The 25497-nt window shown below is 39.1% G+C and overlaps 1 protein-coding gene across 1 annotated transcript in view; it reads right to left on the bottom strand.

Annotated features, from left to right (window-relative positions):
• The window catches only part of LOC145985354 (uncharacterized), a 43192-nt gene extending 18840 nt beyond the window's left edge, over positions 1-24352 (bottom strand). The window contains exon 1 of the mRNA XM_083119268.1: positions 24217-24352. Within this exon, the coding sequence (XP_082975394.1) occupies positions 24217-24352 (136 nt within the window). The remainder of the gene's footprint in view (positions 1-24216) is intronic.
• Positions 24353-25497: the final 1145 nt, after the last annotated feature.

Below are 25497 nucleotides of genomic sequence, written 5' to 3'. Positions count from 1 at the left end.
AGGAAATCAAGTCTTAGGTGAGGTGAGAAGCCAGACGATTCTCTTTCTGTCGTTGTGCGACGTCGATGAAGAAAAAACATAATTGAATAAAGAGCGCTTAGGTCTCAAGGATTCATTTCCGTTTGCAGGCTCCAGCTAAGGAAGCCTGGTTCAAGTACACACACACACACACATACACACATACACACACACACACAAACAGAGAGAGATGGGGAGGGGGAGACGCATTTATACCATAGCAAGACACACGGGTAAACAGTGGAAAGATTAAAATTTTTATTTCGTTTATACCGTTATTTCTTTTCGTTCTATTTACTGCGATCTCGCGTTGACTATGCTCGGAGGCAAGAAGTCCTATTTTCTATTGCGCTATTGAAATATGGAATTTTAAAATTAAAATTGCCACCTTCATTTAAAATCATCCTTTCATGTGAAAATACTGGCTAGATATCAGAGAAAGGAGAGAAATGATAATTAAAAGAGAGAAAGAAGCGAGAGATAGAGGCAAAAAGAAATATTGGGATTGAAAAAGACTGAAACGAGACAAAAAATACTACTACTGCTGCTGTTGCTGTTACTACTAATACTACTACTACCACTACTACTACTACCACTACTACTACTACCACTACTACCACTACTACTATGACACACACACAACAATTGGCTATCATTATGCGGACATGTTACTGACGCGTTCTTCTGTGTTGTATATAGAACTGAGAACTTTCCGTGGTTAGATACATTTCTGAAGTCGAACGTTATTCGTGAAATTGCGTCTGAATTTATGAGATTTATACGAGGGCTATCGCAAAGTTTTAGTGGTCACTATGAACACAGAAAATTTTCCCTAAGAGAGGGGGTTTATTTTGACGGGCACAATAGTTACAATGTGGTGTTATATAAAGTTAATTTTGATATGTTGAACTTCTCGACCTGCAGAGCCACACATTTCTGCCAGCGTTTCTTGACATTCCAAAACCTATCATTGCAGAAGTCCTGCTATTGCCTCGAGAACCACTGTTCCAATCGCACGCCGACCTGGCTTCTTCGTCTCAGGGAAAGAGGAAGAAGCCTCTGAGTGCAAGATCAGGTGCACAGGGCGGATGGGGCAAAATTTCGTAGCCATTTCGGCTTTCACAGCGGATGCCTTGGCAGCATGTGCTTGTGGATTGTTGGCTAGTAGACTGATGTCTTTGCTGATGATACCACGGGGTTTTTCTTTCACCACATCTCGCAATTTGTACAGAAGGGTGCATGGTAACACTGGTGATGATCTGACTCTTTGGAAGGTAATCGGTTAGGATTACGCCATGACAGTCCAAAAAAAAAAAAACGTACAGCATGACTTTCTCTACAGATTTATGCACCTTAGCCTTTTTGGGAGGGGTGTTTCCATTTTTTGCTCATTTCTTTGGTCTCCTGATCGTGCAAGACCCAGCATTCATCTATAGTTACGAGACGTGCAAAGAAATTATCTTCATCATGCTCCAACAGTCAACATCCGCTGCGAAAGTTCACGTCGATATGGGGTCAGCAATAGAGGAACCCATCGTGATGACACTACACATGTGCAGTTTCTCTGAATAATTTTTCACACACTCCCATATCTAACACCAACTTCATTCACGATCATTTCAATTACTCTGTCTTCGAGGACAAGAGCCTCCACTTTCCTCACATCGTCAAAACCATCCGTGATTGAGGATCTCCCGGATAGAGGCTCATCTGTGTCCGGTTTTAAAGCTGTTTTTCCTTTTCACAACAGTGTTATATGATGGACTATCACCACCATACACAACAACAACCATTTCATCATGGATTTTACGGACGAGGGGTTCAATTTAGTCCACTATGCAGGTTACCGACACCTACCGCCTCTTGAAGCGAAACAATTTGACATAAATAGCTGTAATTCACAACATAAACTTCATAAACTAACATGGTATGGATTATCAGATGACTGGATATCACTGATTGAATCATATTTGAAAGATAGAAGACAATATGTAGATTTTAGGTTGACAAAATCTTTTAAATATGATGTAAACTCTGGAGTACCGCAAGGATCAAACTTAGGGCCTTTTTTTTGTACTGTATGTGAATGACCTACCATTAAGTATTAATAAATCTAGTTGTCTAATGTATGCAGATGACATCAAAATATATAAAGAAATTACAAAGTTGCAAGATACTTGTCAATTGCAGGAAGATTTAAAGCGTGTTTATCAATGGAGTATTCAAAATAAACTTGATCTCAATATAAAAAAAATGTTATTACATGGTATTATCTGCAAATAAATCGAACGTGCAATGTGAATACTTCATAAACAACCAAAAATTGGAAAGAGTCAATACTATGAAGGATCTTGGTATAATAATTGACAAGGATCTCTCGTACTCAACTCATATAATACAAATGGTAAATATTGCATACAAAAAATTAGGTTTTGTAATTAGAATGTCAAAATATTTAAAGGATTTGGACGCAATCACGTTATTATACAATGCAATGGTTAGGAGTACCTTGGAATATGCATCCATAATCTGGTCACCAATAGCTAAAATATATATAGAAAAAATAGAACAAATACAAAAACGCATTCAACGTTATTTGTATTCCAAAAAACATGGTAAGAATTGTAATGTTAAAATGTTATCTACCAATACACTTCAACGAGAAATCGACATGCCATCATTAAGGTCAAGGAGAATTTTTATGCAACAACTATTTTTGTATAAAATAATTAATGGCCTTATTGATAATGCTCAAATTTTAAGCAAAATATATTTTAATACTACATGTTGTCATCTTCGAAATAGAAACTTGCTGAATTGTCAAATGGCTAAAAGTAAGAAGTATCAAAACTCTCCGTTACAGCAAATGTTAGATTTGTACAATAAGTTATCAATGATAGAAAATGAGTTAGACTTTTCGTATTCCCTGAATATTTATAGAACAAAGTTGCAATCATGTTTTACACAAGAAATTATAGAAATTATTGTCTTATAAGTGCAAATATTTGGGATTTCTGAATATAAATATATGTTATAGGTGAGGTATTTATTTTTTATCGTTTACTATGAGTGTATGTAGGGCTTTGTATTGTTTTGTATTCCCTGAATGTTTGCAAGACAAAATTTCAATCATTATGGTTTGCGCAAGAAATTATAGAAATTATTGTCTTGTAAGTGCAGACATTTAGGGATTTCTAAACATGTATATATGTCATGAGTGAGGTATATTGTTACCATTTACTATGAGTGTAGGTATGGCTTTGTATTGTTTTGTCTTGTAAATATCTATTTGTGTGAAGTATCTCTTTATTTGTGTGTATGTGTGTTTTATATATTATTAATTATGTATGTATATTTAAACTGTATGCAAGTCTCCCATAATTGGAGAAGCTTTCTCTGTTGGAGACAGCCCGACCCTGTGGCCGAGTGGTTAGCACATCGCGCTGCGACGCCAAGGGTCCCGGGTTCGAATCCCGGTCGGGCTTGGTTGTTTGTGAATGTACATTCATCAATTTCATCCTTTCATCACTCATCCCCATCTTCGCAAATTAGCCAAGAGGCACAAAACGCGAAGTAAAATAAACTAAATCAATCAATCAATCAATCTGTTGGAGACAACTACAATTAAATAAATAAATAAATAAATAAGGATCAATGATTATACTGATCATATTACATCCTGATACCTCAATAACTTAATGTTGAAAATTATAACTTTACGATTATCTAACTGTAAAAGCCAGTTCCCATAGCTGAACGATCATCTTTATGTTATGAAAAGACTAAATATATTTTTGCATTCAACAATGACCTTTTAAAAACTCCATCCATATATATCTATCGTATATACGAGAAGAATTGGATTTGGAGGATGTTTGTGGTCGATTTTGTATGGAAAAGTGTAGCCAGGAAAAACAAATTTGCAACACATATCTATTGTAAGTCCATGCTATTTTATTTTAAAAGTAGTCAGTCCGAAAGTTTAAACAAAACAAAGGTGTAGGCTATATAATAACATGTTATTACCCTACACTGCACAATTATGACGTTAACTACTAAGCGGTTTTTATTTTTAAAAAAAAATCAAAATCATTGTTCTTCCAGTGCCTCTCTAATGGTGCAGTGGTATAGTCGTCTCCTTGTAATAAAGGGTCCCTGATTCGATATTGGTCACAGAGCGGTTCGGATCCCATTGACAAAACTCGAAATAACTCCAGTTGGATATTTCCAATCTTCTATATATCTATAACAGTTGGGCTGAAAAGTTCGTAGGCTAACATAGTAAAAAATATTTTTTTTGACAAAATTCGATTTTATTATTCAATATAGTTGCCTTTGAGGGCGATACAACGATTATAGCGGTCATACAATTTTTCGATGCCATTCTTATAGTACGATTTCTCTTTAGCCTCAAAATAGGCCTCAGTTTCGGCGATTACCTCTTCATCAGTGCTAAATTTCTTTCCAGCGAGCATTCTTTTAAGGTCTGCAAACAGGATAAAGTCACTGGGGGCCAGATCTGGAGAATATGGTGGTTGGGGAAGCAATTCGTAGTCTAATTCATATAATTTTGCCATCGTTTTCATTGATTTGTGACACGGTGCATTGTCTTGATGAAACAGCACTTTTTTCTTCTTCAAATGGGGCCGTTTTTTCGTGATTTCATCCTTTAAACGCTCCAACAACGCTATGTAATAATCGATCAACTTCACTTTACGATCATTTAAAATTATTTTGTGGACTCTTTTTATGTTTTCGTCGGTAACAGCCTCTTTGGGACGTCCACTGCGTGCATCGTCTTCGATGCTCATTTCGCCTCGTTTAAATTTAGCAAACCACTTCTCAACGGTTGATTTTCCTGGTGCAGAGTCCAAATAATGTTTATCAAGCCAAGCCTTGGCTTCAACAGTATTTATTTTCGCCAAAAAGCAATGCTTTATTAACACACGAAATTCTTTTTTATCCGTTTTTTCACAATAACAAAAGCTGCTTCACTCACAATGCTATATCTCACGAACTAATTATCCGGCAGCTGTGAAATTTATACACGTATCTTTTGAAGGTTAGTACTAAGTAAAAATCACATGGATTTAATTCTAGTAACGCCATCTATGAGTCAGCCTACGAACTTTTCAGCCCAACTGTTAATATGCAAGGTGATATAAATATAGTGAAAGTTAATATAACTGTCCATATAAGAGATGGTGAAGGTTTACGGCAGGTATTGTTTTTAGCATAAAATTACAGAAAAAACCTGAATTGAGCCCATGCAATATTTGTCAGAAGTTAGATCTTCTCTAAAATATAAACATTGCATCTTTCTCATTCCGTCTCTCCCTATTCCAATCTCCATGGCGGAGTGGTTATCACAGCGCGTTTCGACGCAAAGGGGCCCGGGTTCGAATCCTGGGTATTGGGATTCTTCATCAATTTCATCATATCATCGCTTATCCTGATCGTCGCTATTAGCCAAAAATGGCAGAGAAGCGACGATAAATAACAGAGATGAAATGAAGTTTCTCCCCCTATCTATCTTCTTGCTTGCGAATCCATAGTGGAAAGGAAAAGGAAGTTTTTTTCTGAACGTCCGTCTACTTTCCCGGAAGGCGAAACAACGGGCAAGGACCTGCCATTCTTTAAGTTCCTTAAGGCTAAGGCCGCTTGGATTTGATTTACTTTCTGCCTCCAACCTTGGGAAAACAGAGCACAGCTCGTACGAGAGATGCAGTGGCGTTTGTTGTCGACGTGAGAGGGGCGGTAAGAGGGGATGAGACGGGAGGTAAGCACAGGAGGGGAAAGGTGGAGGTAGGCAGCTAACTGTTGTTTTGTTTTACAACGCGCCATCTCTCTCTCTCTCTCTCTCTCTCTCCCTCTCTGTGATAAGGATCAACATGTCTCCGTTGGGAGAAGCTGGAAATGACGTTAAAAGCTTTCGATGAATAATTCACTCCAGGCTGCGCTGTGTCAATTAGGATTTTCGGATTAACTCTGTGTGATCTATAATGACCGATATTGTATGCAAACTGCGAGCTGGTCTCAGCAGTTGAGAGCGAGAGAGAGAGAGGTAGGTTCATATTACGTCATTAATTAAAAAGCGCCCACGAATTCAGGGGGGTAAAACGAGAGAGAGAGAGAATTTCATAAAGGGGTTGGTGGAAAAGCAGAAGGGTGAGGGGGAGCACGGATTGTTACGCCTTCATGAATCCTAATAGCAAGACAAAACTTCTTCTCGCGGTTACTTTCTTGTTTTCCCAAGAAAACTTTGAGAGCTTTATTGTTAACCCTTTTCGGGATTATACCCGATGCAAGTAATTAGCGATGAATTTTAATTTACCGCTTAAATACGATTAACGCAGGGTCTAATTCCTTGGCTGTGTTCCGTGACCGATTGTTTCGTTAGGCGAGTGGATTAGTGTCGGTTGCCGGAATCCGGATTATGCTTGCCAGAAAGCTGCATTCCGTCATCTGGATTCAGTAATGAGCCGGAATTATGGAGAAGTGCCTACCTCCTGCCCTACGCTCCTCTGCTCCGAAACCTCCTTTCTTCTCGCTTGCAAAATTCATGAGGTGCAGCGTAAAAAATTATCATTTTTTACCTCTCTCTCTCTCTCTCAATTAAATATGAAAACGAATCAATAAATGGAAAGTGAATTGCGATTTTTTCAATTAGGATTCGCTGGAGACGTGCGAGAGTTATGTTACTCGTATATTCTATGGCATGATATACCACCTCGTACATTCACAAGCAAAACTTCCTACAAGTATAAGCGTACACTCAAAGTAAATATCTGGAAGTAATTTCAACACATGAAAATTCTGCCAATGCCAATCTCCGAGCCGGAGTGGTTAGCACAACGCGCTACGATGCCCGAGGTCGTGGGTTCGAATTCCGGCCCAGCGGAATTTTGTCAATGGGTTTAATATCTCACTAGAAACTATTATGATTCAATTTTGCAATACCGTAAGCATAGACTAAAATATTTAACTTTGATTTACGTTGTTGTTGTGTACTTTACAAATACACTATTACAAATAATCACAATTCCACTTTTAACAAAGTTTGTAATTTTTTAAAAAATACATGAAGTATGTCGTTATTCTTAAAATCATACGCAATATTACTAATGATGAGTAAATTAGAGAAGAGAATGCAGTACATAAGGCTAAATAAATTAGTTGCATTTAATTTGATTACGTTTAGCATTATCATGTAGGTATACTTCAGTATGTACCTGAAGTACTGATATTTTCTTAATTTTTACATAGGACATTTTGGCGCGTCTGTATTAGTTTTGGTTCTTGATGATCCCAACTTAACCTGGTCCTTGATAGTATCAGAATTATACCCATGGGAAGAAGATATAAGGACTTCTGAGCACATATTGATGAAGACTTGGGTACATTTAAACTAAGACAAATACCCTCCCGCAGAGATTGTGCTATGCAGAAACTAAAGTGTTCCAAAAATTATCGATGAAGATAGTGTCTAATAGATGTCGATATCATCAGTAAATTATACTTAAGTAATCGTTTACAACTAGTAACTTTTTTGGCATATTGAACGTAAATATAATGTAATATAACTAATTTATTTAAAAAAATAGTGTATAGATTGTTTCAATCAAATCAATAGATGAGAAAGTAAACTTGACTTGTAAATGAGTTACATTTACTTTAATCAAACTGTAGTTAAATGAGGCTTCAGTGCAAATAAACTTATGCATGCCTAGCAGTGAGGGTACAAAGTTTTGGAGGGGTGTTGTGTGAGGTTTTTGTACAAGTAGTAGCCTACTAGTCTACAGCCTGCAACAACATATAAACCAAAGTTGCAATCAGGTCTTTTAGGGAGGGAAATTGTGGAACTCATACTCTGATGTGTAACCAATGCTATTTTTGTTATCTAGTTTGTTTTTTAAATCACAAATGCATATATGAACGGTGACGTTAACAGGTGTGTGGTTATATACAAAACCCTAACAAAAAGTCTTGACTACCAAATGGAAGGTCATTTGTTGTTCAGTTCCTCGTGATCGCGTTTGGTATGTAGACAAATAGCCGCATATGTGTGTGTACATGTACACAATCCAATGCTTCGTCCCCGTCTCCCCTTACCATTACACGGAGTCCCCCTCCCTCCGGTCTTTACCACCCACCTCCCTCTCTCACTTCTCACGTTTGGAAGTAGGAGCTCGCTCGGTCTGTGAGCTGCTTGTATTTTTCATTAGTCGGGATGGCCAGGGACCACTCGCCGTGGAGAGATGCTCTAAAACACTGCATACTCAATGATGCTTTCTATTTTTCCTATTCCCTGGACGATACGGGGGGGGGGGGGTAACCCTGTGCGAAACATACCAGGGGATTTGTCTGAACAGAGCTTATAAAAGCAAGAGCAAGGCAGGATTGACGTTTTGGAAATTAACTGTAATAGGATATACCTTGGAAGATTCTGGCAGCGGAGTTGGTCCAGGCGCATCATTTCAGTATCTTGTATAGTTCAGACACTGCAAACGAGGAACAATATTGACAAGCTGATCTTCCACCCTCTGTTAAGTTGTAAACCTAACGAATACCAAAAACGTTTTAAGCAATCAATCATACCTGATTCCTGCTCATGGTACTCAGTTGAATAGCGAAGAAGGCTCATCACATAAGCATACACAAGAGTATCACATCCTACAAAGTTTGATTGGGTTGTTGTCCAATAAAAACAATTGTATAGCAGTTCTGTTGTTTGTGTATCAATCTTTCACACCTTGTTACACTAAATCCCCTCCACACGCTGTTCAATCTTGTGCTCTCGACCTCAACATTTCCAGATATTTGGAAACTATCAAAAATTATCCCGACACACAAAAGAAGAAAATAATAATAATAATAAAAGAAGAAAATAATAATAATATTATAGAGAACTATAGGCCGATAGAAATTCTGGCAGCACCTGCTAAGCTCTTAGAGTAAATCTTTACAAGCATATTTCTTATCACACACGAGCAGTGATCTCTCCTAATCAACATAGTTTCTTAAGTAAAAAGTCTGTCTGTACCAACCTATCAGAAATCAACCGCGATGGATAGCGGAGCCCAAGTAGATGTAACATACACGGATTTTTCGAAAGCGTTTGATACTGTAAATCATTCATCTTAATAGAAAATTGAAAACTTACAATCTACCGAATCCGATGTTAGAACTACGCCAGGCTTACCTAACAAACCGAAAACAATACGTCACGTTTCAGGAGATTATCTTCCGATGAATTTGAGGCTACATCCGGAGTTCACCAAGGTTCTATCCTTTGTCCCTTATTCTTTCGTATGTATATAAATAATCTTCATGAACATTCGAATCAATCGGGTGAGCTACTATTTCCGGACAACTTAAAAATATACAAAAAAATATGCAGTTACAGTGACTGCACCGAGTTACAAGCGGACACTAACAACCGTGTGGAGTGGTGCGAAAACAACAAACTAATCTTACGTAAATAGCCAAAAATGTTACCAGATACAATATACTAGAAACACTAAATCAATGAAATATGAAACAAAAATGCAAAAAATAATAAAGAAAAATTAAAACAAGTAGAAACAATGAAAGATTTTGGAGTTTTGTTTGATTCTAAATTTACATTTCACGCGCACGTGAATTTTGTAATAAACTAGGCGTACAGACTTTTGGGATTTATAATGCAAACATGCAAGGAATTAAAAAGTGTCGGAAGCTTAATGATGCTCTATAATGCTTACGTCAGATCCGAGATAGAATACGCATGTGTAGTGTGGCACCTTCGAACCCAACCAGACGTAAACAAAATACAACAAATTCAAACTTAGATGGCAGTTCCATATGCCAGACGTGAATGTCTTGAGCAAACTAACTCCAGCCTCCATTGCCGACATGCTTCAGGGCACTTGGAATGAGATGGAGTATCGGCCCGATATCCTTCACGCAACTAATTGTAGCCATGTGGAAGTTTCCTAATATTTATTTATGTGTTGGAAGAAACTTTTTTGATTGGTCGTTGTATATGTGAGTGTGTGTGTATGTATGTGTATGTATATATATATATATAGATTGAGTTGGTATGTTAAGTCCACTTTATGCACGGTAAGGCTAATCGGGACTGGACCTACAGTTTAAAGTGGGATCCGAACCACTATGTGCCTCCACCGGGTATCGAACCCAGGACCCCTTGATTACAAGGCGACGACGTTACCACTACGCCATCGGGGAAGCTATAATATATATATATATATATATATATAAAATGCAAGCAAAGTAACAACGTTATCTATAGTCAAGGAGCAGTTTAATTTGAAAACAACGTTGTTTCATAGGTATGTATGGTACAAGACATGTTAAACTACCAACTGTTTTTTTTTATGTCATCTTTAATTCTTGTTTTAATAATCGCATAGTGATGAGACCGTTAAGTGTTAATTTACCATATTGCTTGGCACAGGTCAAATCGTCATTGTCGAAATATAAGAAAAATACATAACAATCCTTTTCGCATAACAAAACCATTCCAAAAGTGTAACTTCAGGAAACATGATAATTTATAGAAATGTAAGGTCGTGAAAATAAATTTTCAAATTTACCGACAATCACTATTAATTCTTTTCCAATACTTAGTTAATGTGCATCCAAATGGGCCTCTTTGCATAGAGTCAACTTTAATGCAAAGTTTATTTTTAGAAGAAAGAAGTTAGAAAGAAACGCACACTTGGCAGCTTACAGAAAACGGCGAGATATTAATTCCAATGTTATTTTTCGTGCCCTTTAAATTTCACCCCGAGTATTAAATCGCAAAGACAATCTCTTTGGGATACAAGTCAATTAACTATTGTTTGTTAACCGCCATCGGCTATTACTTCGGTCACAGTAGCAGAATGGGGCGAGAGCGGTTTTTATCGCTGCTAATTATCTTCTCGCTGCCCTGGGGCCCCGATCCAGTCTTCCCGAGAGAGCTGTTTGCTCTCGCCATGTTGACATATGTTTGCCATTTTCATTAAGTTCTGGAGTCTGATGACTCAGGGCTGGAAGAGTCGAGGGGTAAACTCAGACGATAAGGGGCCGGCGGGTTGGAGGACGCCAGAGTACACACAGTTCTCTAATTGGCCACTGAAGGGCGCTGTCGTCGAATTCATACTACGGCTTGAACGGGAATTCGGCATCAGTCGATAGCAACAAGTGTGAATATTTTTTTAAAAATACACCTAGTGACAGGGGTGCTCACACGGGGGGGATTATGGCGCAGAATGCGCCATCGAGATTTTGGGGGGGGGTTTACCTTCAAATAATATAAAATTCAACATTTATATATTTTTCTAAAATATATGTAAAACGTTTACACCTTAAATCCACTATATTGAATCCATTATATGAAGAAAATAAACTATATAGGGGCAGGGGTGCCCCCACAGGTGGGTTTCTGGACGCATGTTGTGTCCAATCAACTTTGGGGCTTTGGGGGGGGGGGTTATGATTGAAATTTAACGTGAAGCATTGAACACAAGTTGAATTACATTATCAATTAACCATTGCTGCTATATAGATATCAATTTGTAGACTTCCAAGGGAATTGCAACGGGTAATATGTATTATTGGGGAGCAATATCCAAATCTTACATATTAGGTCTTAAATTGACACTTGGAGTCTGGAGGGATTGAGAATTAAATGTTGGGGGGGGGGGCAATAGATCCAACTCTTCAAGTGTTAAGTCTTCGATTATGGCGGTTATTTTAGCTATACCCTGGAGCAAGCGAACGAGAAAAAGTCTCTGCGCAAGTAGTGACCCGAGACGGCTCCACCAATGAACAAGTAAGAGTATTGGGATTGCATGGAGGGGGGGGGGGGGCAACTGCAGTTGCCAGCGTTCCTAGCAGCGTGTACTGCTTCACTCTGCCCAGTCGATTTCCCTCACTTCTCTGATGGCCGCGGTGGCTCAGTCGGTAACGCGTCTGACTACCATGCTCAAGGTCCCGGGTTCGATCCCCGGCCGGTTCAAATCCGGGAACTTTTCTAACGATGGAAGCGGCCCCGGCGCCCACCCAGCGTCGAATAACATGGGTACCTGGGGGAAACCCTGGGGGGTAAAGGCGGTCAGGGGCGTGATGCTGATCACATCACCTCCACTCACGACCGGATCAAGAAAGTGTGGGGCGTTACCCCCATACCCCCTATACGCCTTCATGGCGTGGTGCTAAGCACAGGGGAACACTTTTCTCTGATGCTATGCACGACCTTGCTCCAGAGATTTCCGAGACAAAGTATAGAGGGAATTCAATTCTTGTGTATTACTCTTGTCTTAGACTGTTGCGCAAATTCTGGTGTGGGGACTGAGAATTATTTGTTTTGGAGGAGGCAATATCCACTCTTCAATATAAACAGTAAGTCTAAAATTGTCATGGAAATTTTGCTTGGAGAATTGAGTATTAAATTTAAGGGGGGAGATATGAAGCTCTTGAGAAGGAATTAAATATTGGATTGTCAAGGGATTTCTGTAGTGGGGGGAGAGTTTGAATATTATATCAGAGACAAACACACGTTTTCGGCGCCGAACGTTCGAAAAGAGTAATTATCGCGGGATCCTAAGAAAGTATTGACACCCCATTAAATTAATATTCTTGAAAGCCTGCAAAGAAATGGATGTAAAAATATTCTTGCTCGCTTCGCTCGCAATGCTAAGGAAAATGTGTGTTTGACGTTTTGCTCGGGTGAATGTGAAGTTTTATACTATCGCTACATTACAAGACATTGACGATATTCTCGATATTGATTAATAAAATCACTTCTTAAAATATAGTGCTTAGCGTTGGTATACGGCTTAATTTAAAGCAGGTGCATCATTTGTATGGTGTACTTCTATTAGCAATATTATTGTATTATTGATTTCCTGTATGCTGTAATAGCTGTACTAAGTGTACTTCTATGTTAACACCTTGCACGTTACTCGATAAAACAGAAAAATAAATATTATCAAATTCACATTTCTAACTTCTTGTCACAGGACAATGTTACGTTAACAAGTGAAATTTGCATTGAAGATAAAATCCACGTAGTTATTGGTTATTGCTATGGATTACCAAAATAATTATATTTACCTCAAGGAGAGGGGGCGAATTCTTTGAAGGAGGAACCGTATTATATTCTCGCCCTGAGCTTATAAATTTCTATCTAGGGTTCTGTAATGTCTCGTGAAACAATAATTGAATCGGTCACGCGACTGCAGCATGTTATTTGTTTGCCCAGGTTAAATTTTCTATCTTAAGTTGTGTAACAATTTGTGTTAAATGTGTGGATTTTATAAATCTTATTCTCCAATTCACAAACACTGTTTAAATCCATATTTATATAATTTAATTTATTACATTTAACCAATCAATGTGCTAGCTTTCCGTCATTTCGAAAAGTGAACAATTAATAAAATATGGACAGTTCAACATGGTATTGCATTCAAATAAAAATCAACTATTACGTATCCATCCAAACTATTGTGGGGCATTTTGATGAATGATTTGGGGGGGGGGGGGTAATGCCTCCATGATCTTGGGGTGATGGGCATCCCTGTTTAGGGAGGAGGGACAGATAAATTTTAGTGTTCAGTAAAGCTAAAAAAATAGTTACTGTCAGTAGACACGCTGTCGTAATTAAATACTTTATAGAGATTATAACATGGTTTGAGGGAACGAATGACATGATTCGGGGCCCGGGGGGACGCATTATATGATTTTATGATTTGGGGGGTCACATGACATGATTTGGGGGACACATGGAGGGGGATTGCGCCATTGGCCTTGGGGAGTGGGATGGGAACCCCTGCCTAGTGAGATCTCTCGTCATATTTATGCATAGTTTTATTTTAACAGAGAACTACTATAATTATAGTGCCAAAAAATGGTGTGAGCTTTGACAGAACATTAACGCTTACATGAATAATAATAATAATGATAATAATAATAATAATAACCCGTGGCGCAACAGCCCGCAACCTACCACCTGACGAGGTGAGAAATCATCCTACCAGTTACGAGGTGACGTGTGGTCAGCACGACGAACCCCCAGTCGTCGTTGTAGATTTCCATGACCGGGTTACACTACTCATTCGTAGCTTCCCGATTCCCACACGATGGTGGGTGGTCACCGGTCCCATTCACAGGCCGAAATCTTAGGAGAAAAGTTTTTACGCTCCCCCCCTCCCCCCCCCCCCCAGGATACTAGTACCTACGCGCGTCCCGTAGCCGGAGCACAAAGACAAGCCGTAAACAGCACGGCCACGGTGCGGGACATATTACATGAATACTTAAAAAAAAAATGCTGTTGTATTATAAATTCACCGTATAAGTTTAGAACAACTATGTTCTTCAGAAAGAAAGAAATTATTCAAATAAATTTGGTGGCGGAAAGATTGACATAAATGCTATTTTATGTGTATAATATGTGACCTTTCTTGTAAAATTTGGGAGAGGAGATGGAAAGTGTCTTATTCGCCAAAGTGGGTGCTAGTGTTTTTCAAAACAGGCGTTTTGTTAGGATTTGTCTACCGATTGGGTTGTAAAATTATTCAAGGCAGAACATGTATTTCCGTGTTTCTTATTTTTACGTCGCTTTTCTTCATCTTTAGGCTAGCCGAAAAGATGAAAAAATTGTGATCAGATGAAACTGATGAAAGAGCATTCGCAAAGAAATGATACAATGATAGTGGATTATATACACGTATACCACAATGTTGGCACAAGTTGAAGAATATTGTAGTGTGATTTAAAATCTTTCTTCGTTTATTCTACATTAAATTAGATTTCATTACATATCTCTAACTTAAAAATCACCTATGATTAGCTGCTGACAATATTAATTATAAACGGGTTATAATTAATCATCTTCTATTGTTGACAATAGCAAACAAAAGACAAATAATCACCTTACAAGGAAAATATGTATTTTTCTATTTCAGAAGCTCCATTTACTGGAAATATATTTATAATGCAATCAAAGTAGAATATGTAAGCTAGTTGTTTCTGCAATTATTTTCTTCCTCTTTCTCTCTCCTTTTTAGGCAATGTAAAAGCATTTGACATATGGTAGTTCCCAGTTAATGCATGCAATTTTAATAATAATAAATTTTATAAATTATAATTTATGATATAAATGCATATATAATAAATGTATATAATAACAATAGTATAAACAAGTAGTTATCATACACCGAGAGCTGCAACTGAATTGATGAAACTAGCTTCACAACTCAATTAAAATTGTTTGATGATAGTAAAGGTAGCAACCAAGCGTAATATGCATGCACATTTGAAAAGCAACCGTACTAAGTATCTATATTTCAAATATTATCAGGCTGTTACCCAAAATGTGAGGACAGTGTTATTTGTGCATGAAATCCAACGTGACACGTAACCATTTTTAGTAGTAATTCTTGGAATCCTACTAAATAACAAGTAAATATGACTTGTAATCAGAGGGTTGGGCGTTAGAGATTAACCTCAAATCAAAATGTAGGACTTTGGAAAAGGAACATAAGTCCATGATTTCCACCTCAGTATCCTCACCAGAAGATTAATATTATGATTATGATTTTGTGGCACAAAGGTGGACAATGTACTATCAAGTGATGGTCATGGTTTGCTTAAAGTTGTTATTTTATCATACATTATTAACAAGTTGTTAAAAGGCTGGTTTATGTTATCTAAAAATGTATCTTCTTCGGTGAGCAGAAGGGTACACTTATTTCATTTCTTGCCTATCCTCTCCCACTTAGTCATGGCGTACATGCTGCCTCCCATGGTTCTGCTTCGTCAGTATGCGCTATACCCGTTCTACTGATTAACGTCCTAGATTTTTCCACCATATTCTGAAAAGTATCATATCACAATAGCTCCCTTCCCATATTATCCTACCGTTCACGCTCCTTTTCGTTTCTTGCCCAGTGTAAGTTCCCTCCGTGCTGTAAGTCTCTTTGGCTGTCGGCCCCCGTGGCGGAGTGGTTAGCACATCGCGCTACGACGCCAAGGATTCCGAGTTCGAATCCCGGCTTGGGCATGGATGTTTGTGAGTGTCCATTCATCAATTTCATCATATCATCACTCATCCCCATCTTCGCAAAATTAGCCAAAAGTAGCACAAAAAGCGAAGTAAGATAAAGCAAATCAATCCAATTAATCTTTGGTTGTCTTTATACTGGTCTCCAGCCCAACTTGGAAGGTCTTCTTCCAATGGTCTGGTTCGGGTGGCTATCTCACTTTTATCGTAAGTGTTGTACGAAGAACATCCCCTGTCCTGTAGCAACGTTGTCAAGGATAATCTAGCCTTTGCTTCTTGCTGTGCGCGCTGAAGGAAGTACAGTGAGCTTTCTTGCACAATGAGAGAAAGCCATTCGACCGCTATCCTCTCCGTGCCCGTCCATGACGGTCAAATCGTAACAGAACTTCTGTCCGTGGAAGGAAAATTTGATTTACAGTAAGTTTGGCAGTTTTGGATTCTAATTTGTTTGGTGTAGCGAGAGGCATTCGGCACCTGGTGACAGGAAAGGAGACGATGTGAGCCGAACACAATTGAACCGATCGCTGATAAGCTCCTTTCCAGTCTGTAACCAACTGAGAAGACGGAGCAATACTAATTCTGAATTAGAGCGATAGGCCTCAGTAAACTGGCTTCTCTGGTTGAATTGGCATTGTTCACATCCCAGATGAGACTGTAAACCCAGTCTCGATTGACCTCCATGCATAAAGTAAACTTTGAGACAATATATTTAAACGCACTATTGAATATTAATGTCAACACACTGGTAGCAAATATTAATTGATTATTGCAATTGGCAATGTAAATATATAAAGACGTATACTGGATAGGATTTCTATGATCGTGCCCTACTTACCGTTCGTATTTCTATCTTCTCTCGAATTCATTTTCTACCCTAAGCCCTAGTCGTTCTTTCATGAGCCCTTTTATCCTTTGATTCTGTTTTTGTTGTCAAAACCAAACATCGATCACTGCATACACGTCTTTGCTAGTTTTTTTCTTTTCCTCTTATATACTTCCTCCCCTTTCTTTGTTTGGTTGTCAACAATTCATCATGTCACTCCCTCCAGAAGCCCACACGCCGTCGAGGTGAGAGAGAATTCTTCCCTTTTTTCCTTAGACCGCGGCAATCCTCATTGCAGATTCCGCGCGATTCCCTCGCTAACTACATTACCTGCTATTTCCACAGGCAGGAAATCGGTATTTCCGGGAAAGAATGAGGTATGGAAAAGCCGTGGAAGAAAAGAGCGCTTCTTCGCTCCCGAAACTCATCGTGACGTCACTGTCCTTGGATTTTGACACAAAGATTCTACTCTCTTGCTTGCTCTCTCTCCCTCTCTAATCCCAGTTCCATCTCCCCCCGTCTCGTAGGAAAAAAAAACATTTTGAATCTCTCTCTCTCTCCCTTTCTCTCTCTTTGGTACAATCTTCTGGCGGGAGAAATCTGAATCTTATATACGCGATAATTTGATTTGGGTTCTGGTTGGAAACCCTCAATTGAAGTTCAAACTCGCGTCGAAATGTCATCTCGAATGTGATGTGGATGTAGTTCACAATTTATTTCTTTTTCTCAATCAAGTGTAGGGGCTGGAGACAGCCAGAGAGAGAGATATATATAGAATATATATGCGGACGAAAATGTTTCAGCTCTCTTAATCAAGGAACTATACAAGTTAGACCTGCGCCTTACCACCCGACATATGAACCTTCATGTGCAGCCGAGCACGTTATATGGTAGACCCGTAACGTCGCCACGGAGAGATCTGGGATTGATTCCCGGGTTGCGCTTGGGTATGTCATTTTGAGTATCCGATGATCAGTTTTATCTAGCCATGATTCATCCTCATCGACGTAATTAACCAATATACCCTGTTAAAAAGTAAACATAAACATTGGTGACGGTCTAACCCAGTTCCACCGGAACTTTCTGTTTAGGCCAGTCCCCGTTGTTTCCAGTACAGAAACGGCGGCATACGAAAGATATGAGCACTTGTTTTCGTCAGTTGTGCGACGATAATCAAGAATGGCATTTGCTAAAGTTTTACCATGAAGGAGTGGACTTGTTGAATCCTTTGGATGATTAACTGTTCATCGGTTTTTGACACACGTAAGTTGGATAGTTTCTTCAATGAGTATTGATGGATACAGTAAGTCAATATGGTTTGGAAACTACGGTTGTTGGATTTGTAGCAGATAATGCACCATTAAAGACAACATCAGGAAATAAAAATGTGCACAGAGAGTTACAGTGCAGATTAGAAAAAAATATTTTGCCTATTGGCTGTGGGGCTCATATTCTACATAATGCAATTTCTGTACCTTGTGCGAAAATAATACCCATAGATTTTGAGAACATTGTTTTCAAAATATACAATCATTTTAGTATTTTTACTGTGGGAACAGAAAATTTGAAAAGATTCTGTGAATTTATTGGGTGCCATTATGAGGGTCTTTGAGTGGTATCTCCTTACTTTAATTATACGTCAGTATGAAGCGATAAAGGCCTATTTTTTGAGTGAGGAAAATGCCCCAATTGCTATACCTAGTCAATTTTTTTTCAAGATGATACATGTGAACTACGGCTATATTTTCTGCATGCACGGCTACTCCTGTTTAATGATACTATTTTAAAATTTGAAAGGTGTGATATAACAGTAATTGATGTTTCTGTTCAATATTTTCAACTCCTACAGAATAGAACAGAACTTTTTCCCATTCTCGGTAAAAAGTTTACTTATGAAACTTGTAAAAGAAGGGAGTATGAAGGAGGAATATGCATATTCTGTTTGAAATAGGTTTTATTGTGAAGTGGTAAAATACTTAGAAACATGGTCACTTCGTTTTTTTGAAGATGTCAAGAAACTGAGGTATTTACTCCTTGACTCAAGAATTTCCTATGAACAATTTCAAGTCATTTTCATATATCCATCAACAAGCAAAACATATTTCAAATTTATTGGAATTTAATGATAATTATATTTTTGACACTTACTGTGCAATTTCAAAATCGTTGAAAAACATCTTGAAGATTGGGAGGGGAGGAGAAAAGAAGCAATGATGGATAAGTGGAGGTCAGTGTACAAAGATTTAGTACAGGCTGGGTCAAATTTAAAAGTAATCGTGCCTCTTATAAAATTCTTGTTTACTCTACTCTGCCTGGTACAAATGTTGATTGTGAGAAACTCTTCAGTGTTATTAAAACTTATTATTTATTTATTTATTTCGTCTTCTTTTACATGGCGAAGTTAAGCCTGTGGAGCCTTTTCTTCCACTTGACCATGTTTACAAAAAAAAATGAATTAGAAATAATTAAAATATTGAGAAAAAAAGAAAGAAAAAAATATATAAAAATTACAGAGAAATAAAAAGTACAAAGAAAAATTAGGTAATCTAACCTATAGATACGGACACACACACTCACACTCACAGATACATATTTTTGCCCTTGCACACGTACAAGCAAATACATAACACTACACTTACTTAAGCACAGTCCAACATTACACACTTAAACACAGTCCAAAACGGTATACTACGACGATAATTCATCTTAACTATTACGTTAAATCATTTTTGTGCGTTACGTTCTATCATTCTCTGCACCCGCCATATTATTAGGGCAATCAAACATGTAATTTTCATTGTATAATATGTGTAACTTTAACAATTTTTTGAAAGTCACAATTGAGGAACTTATTGGCGAGAGGAAAAACGTACACTCCTGGTGTCAACACTCGAACAAGTAATGAAATTGAAATTTAATGTGGACATGACCACAATTAAGGACGATTTAAACATACTCAAGAAAGCAAAATCATCCCAGAAGTATGAATGATGGTGCCCATTGGTGAGAAAGTATTTGTAATTAGCTAATTACATTAGCCCCATAAGTAATTTGAATCTGTAGAGTGTAGGCCTATTTTATAGGGACTATAATAGACACAATAACAAATAACCACCCTTATTTTCGTTTTCTCTTTATGTTTTGTGCATGCGCACCTTCAACCTATAGACTATACTCTTTTTGGTCAACAAATATCTGGTCACCCTAGATATATTCAATTATTTTGTAAATGAAAAGTGAAGGAAATAGAATGCCATAAAACTGGTGATATTGTTGTGATGTATGCTGAAGTGAATCTTTGCCAACAAATATGTAGAAGTAATGAGTAATACAAATACTTAGGCAAGCGTCAAGTCAACTTTGCAGCAGGTTTTCGCATATGTAGATCCAAACGTGCGCGCAGAATATAGTTCCGCTGAGACGGGTTCTATTCCGACATAACTGTATACTTGCCACAAAACAGTTATTTAATTTGTAAAATACAGACAAAATAATACATCCATTATCAGGTATGTACTTGATTGGTGTCAATCACTGTGAAGACGAACTTGCATCCGCAGATTCGCCAACTGAGATCTCTATTGCGCTGAGGAATTGCTGAAGCCCAAGAGCGAGTCTAGCAAGATTGAATACGTCGCAGAGCGCGTGGAATCCGTGATACCAGTGTTGCACATCCCACTATTTTAACCCTACGTTTATTGTGATTAATAATCGTGCTATACAGCGGCGAGAATGGCTGAATCGAGGTCTCCTGTTCAGCAAGTGTTATTTTGGGCTTCATCCGAAGGGAAAAGCTCTTCAAATCAAGCGAGTTGTTTAAAATGCATAATCCTCCTTACGGCAACAAGATCAAAGTAAAACAGGGCGTGAGGTGATTTGCCGTCAATGTGTTACGGGTGTTGAATGATTTGCAGTTTGAGTTTACGAAGAGAAAACGATTGTTGGTTGTTTGACGACGAAAGAATCTCTGAGGTCGCCGTGAGAAGAAACATGTTTATTATTTGGACCAGGCTTGCTTTAACTCGGGGGAGGGGGCGTACATTGAATCATTTGTTTTATACCACCGTGCAAAACCACCGCCAGCGCTGAAGAAACCAACGAGAAAGGGAGAGGGGAAGGAGGAGGCTTATTGTTTCACCCACTGGCGGCAATGAAGTCTTTGTTGAAGGCGCATATTTACTGTTCCGTGGGAAGAAAGGGAAGGGTGATTACCAGCAAGAAATGGAAAGACGAAGATTTGAATCCTGGTTTAGTGAAGTGATTTATAAATTGAAACCAGAGTAATAGCAGCAGACAATGTACCTGATTGATTATATCACCAATAACAAATCATGTTTTTTTTTCTTTTTTTCTTGCTGGTATAACTTGAAGTTACTTACAGTAACGGATGTATTGCGAACGAAGTAACCAAGTTTTTCATAAATGTATTTCTTTCTAAACCAAAAACAATAATTTCTCATTAAATTCAAGAGGGCCTATCGTTGTTTACTTTTATCTTTGTTTATTTTTCTTTTTGCGTGCTCGAAATATACACACATGCTCTGATGCTTCGAAGATATTTCGCACTTATATTAAGTAATGACACATTTATTAAATAATCTATGCGCAGAAATTACTTCAAAAATGTTATGTTTCAGGAGACAAAAAGAAACAAAAATACATTCCGCTTGACATGCATGCGGGTTTTGATGTGTTGTGCGGTTGGCAATACTGTGGATTTTCTCAGTGTATGCGATGTATAGCGCGTTTGTTACAACCTGTCCCGGTTCCCGCGCTAGCTGATCGCTGGCTTTTCTCGGTGCTGGGGAAAGTCAAAGCCAGGCAGCCAATTTAAATGCGCAACGTGGCAACAGCGTCTACGTAAACGCCTCTCTTGTGGCTTCCATTCGCTCCTCGCTGTCCAGCAGACGATTTTTTCCTCGTTTCTAATTGGCACCGAAACTGTCGAGCGATCCCTAGCGCGGGAAACGGGACAGGTTCTAACAAACGCGGTATAAGCAGCTCGGCGGTTGAGGCAAGACTGGCACGGAAGACTCTGAGCTCAGTTCTCGCGCGGATTGATACATAAAACCTGCTGCAAAGTTAGCCTGACGCGCGGCTTAGTAAGTATATGTGCCATCAATTTCGCCTTGGCGCCTGAGGGATTTAGCAGGGAAAACCTATGATAAGACATGCCACTTTTACTTGCACGAATTTAATTCAAACAGTAAGGGAGAAATCACACAGAAGCGACAAGCGACAGCAGACATGTTTCGCTTGGGAACGAGCCAATCGGCAGCAACGTTTCACACCATTGCGTCGTGGTAGGTCGCAGAAGTATGCGTTCGATTGGTGAAATACTCAAGTGGCACGTTCTGCCTGTCACTTCGGTGTGAATTCTCCCTAAGGAAGCTTTCATACTGAAGCGACAAGCGACATGGGGATTTCACAACGAAGAGACAAGCGACACAGAATTATTCTATCTAAAGCAAACCATTCACCACGAATGCGCAAACAACAGACCAAGACCAGAAGATGCACGATACTGATAAAACGGCCCATCGAGCGACACGCAAGCGACAAGCGAGACGTGCAACTTGTCGTGTCGCTTCGATTCGGCAGGTTTTGTTTATTAGCTTGTCACTTCAGACTGAAAGCTTCCTCTAGAAACGAATCGACACTACAAAAGACACGTGTCGCTTGTACTGAGCCGTTTTCTCATTACCATGCATTGTGCCGCTTCAGCCTGTGCGGTGAATGGTTTGCTTTAGAATAATTTTACGGTGTGAAATCTCCGTGTCGCGTGTCGCATCAGTCGGAAACCTCCAGAAGAGACCCTTTTTTTCCCCAGAACAACACCACAGACAGATCCACGATCCACATGCATGTAACAAAATGCAAGTCGTACAAACGACTGTCTTGACCCGGGTGCCAATCCTTTCTTCCGTTGGTATCCACATGTTTATTCTAGCTATGTGCTTCGGAAACCTACGAAGTGATAATTGACTCAATAAATTTGTTTCCGATCGAACTGTGTAACCATATGCTACACATGTGACACCCCTTTCCCTTGTAAAAGAATATCCAGTACGCCGTTTCATATTAACGCCCATAGCACCGTCAGCTTAACCGGATGTTCGAAGGGAACCGAACGAGTGCGCATGCTCCGCTGTAATTCCGCCTTTAACAACGTCTATACGATGATACGAGGGCTGTACCGAAAGTAATGCAAAAGTGGTCATAACCTTTTTTATTAACTGATGTAGATCGTTCAAATTGCACATGTAGTTGGAGTATCGGGTTTACACAGCATGTAATAAATCTGGACCCAGAGGCAACCGGGGAGGGAGAAAAGGGGGGGGGAGTCAGCGTGGTGCTGATCGCTTTGCCTCCACAAATGACCGAGAGCGTGAATATGTTGAGCCTCCACATTCCCCCATATTCCTTCATGGCACGGTGCAGTGGGTACGATGATTTTCACCTACCTTACACTACGAATAAATTTTACTACAGTGCATTGTGTTCATATACTGACCGAGATAAATTTTAACCTTCACTTTCATTGTAAGTAGTGGATAGATTTTCAATTGGCCAGGCAGATTGTTGTGACTCATCTGACACACTGTGATGTCGAGCATGCGAGTGACATCTTCTTATAGCGTACATGATTTCTTATCTGGCAAAGGCTGAAGGCTTGATGGTAGTGGATTAGACGAAATGAGCAGATGATGCATAAGATCTTCATTGGTAGAAATTCGGGAGCTCTCGCGGGAAAGTCGCACACTTAATGTTCTTGATTCTTGCTACTTGAACCTCCTCAGAGAGCTGCCGACTGGAAGAACAGCTGCTGCTACGGCATCAGTGTGTACGCAATCGGACATATAATACCAGAAATATTCTGTTACAAGAAGTTTCACAGTTACCAACGCATATTCACGAAAACTGTGAACGTTCGTACGGTGACTTGACGATTGTGTTTACAAAATAGTTGCATCGTTTGATTAACACCTCATTGATGCCCGTGATTTCCACTGACTTTTTAGGATCCTGAAGGAATTGGTGTGTTGCCTGCCATCTTGCTTAGACTCGTCAACGACAATGCCCATGACGCGTTTGATTTCCTCCTGGAAGTTCAGTTTTTTGCTGAGACGTTCAGTTTTTGCTGTCTTCTCCACGAGCCTGCCCCCTCTTGAATTCGATTCGATACGACATGTCAAGGAAGAAGCCAAGAATCAAATCCACGCGCGGAGGACTGATAGTCAGAACTGGGTATTTGCCGCTCTTTGAGTGATCTTGTCAAATTTGTTTTCATTCCTGTCGGCCAAGCGCCACAGATATAACCCACCTGAAGAGATGGTGTACCGCTCGCTTTGTTGCAAACTAAGGTCTGAAAAAACTGTCAGATCTTCCCGAATACCAGATGAAAGGTGTGTAGGACTGAGATGCTGTATCTTGTCTCCAATGTATTCCGATTCTGCCATGCTTACGTTAAATACTGCGTTTTAATGCAATTCTATTTCAATGCAGGCTTATTTAGTAGTGTGAAGCCATGTGCAACTGATATTCTTTTTCCATTTCGTAACTGCGAATAGGCACGAGTTGACAGCCAGTTTTCTCTTGGTTGCATTTATAAGACCCATTGAATCATTCGGCATAAACATCTCCATCCCACCTCATCCCACAAATTTTGCAAGTAAAATGGAAGAAACACACATCATTGTAACTCAGCTGAAAACAGCATCGTATGAACCTGCTCGTATAACAATGCCCACAATACAGTAAATAAACTCAAACTCTACCCAGAGAAAGTACATACCTTGACGATGTGTAGAATATGTGCCACAGAAGCCCACACGGATAATGATCTGATAACTCAGCACCAGCCTCAATAGGTGAAACTGTGTGCGAGACATCTGTGAATGGCATTTAAGAAATGTATGGGTTTTGCCCACCTTAAATACTCATTTACGTTAACACCTGGATGGAACTTTTTGCGTTTTGAGGCAGCCCCATCGTTGTTCTACAGGAAACTAATGGTTTAAAGGCTCTGGTTTCAAGTAGGAATTTCGATTTTTGTTCCCATTTTAAGAATTCTGGCCCACTGTGCAGTGTGGTGGATTTCTTGCGACGGAATGTGATTTCCAAATGTCACAGAATGGGATTTTCTCATTGTAGGGTTTTCTTAAGCAAGAAGTATTCCAAACACGCCCTAACACGATCTTGGATGCCGTTACCAGTATCTCGACAAACATGCCAGAATGAGTAATAACCAACGTCCGACGTCGCTTGGAAGAATGTATGGCGCGCCGCGGTACTCATTTGCCAGGTGTCATATTCAAACATTAACTAGTAAATGGTATTACTTTCTGTACAATTAGGTACTAGGGCCTTTCAATAAAAATGCTGAAAAATTACGACTTTGAATCACTCTATGAACGCTACCGCGCCCTGTACGTATCTATTTGTACATTCATTTTGGAATAATTTTGACAGCATGCGAATATAAGAAAGGAAGTGCACATTACCTGTGACGTCATAGCCTCGATCTGTTGGCTCCTTTTTCACTGACACATTGCCATAGGAAGCAGCCGGCCGCTCGCAAGGAGAGGCTGATCTAAATTAATAA

The sequence above is a fragment of the Lepisma saccharinum genome, chromosome 1 (genome assembly GCF_977018435.1).
Source record: "Lepisma saccharinum chromosome 1, izLepSacc3.1, whole genome shotgun sequence".
Lineage (NCBI taxonomy): Eukaryota > Metazoa > Arthropoda > Insecta > Zygentoma > Lepismatidae > Lepisma > Lepisma saccharinum.
Note: the sequence above shows the minus strand (reverse complement) of the source record. Positions and strands in the feature narration are given on the sequence as shown.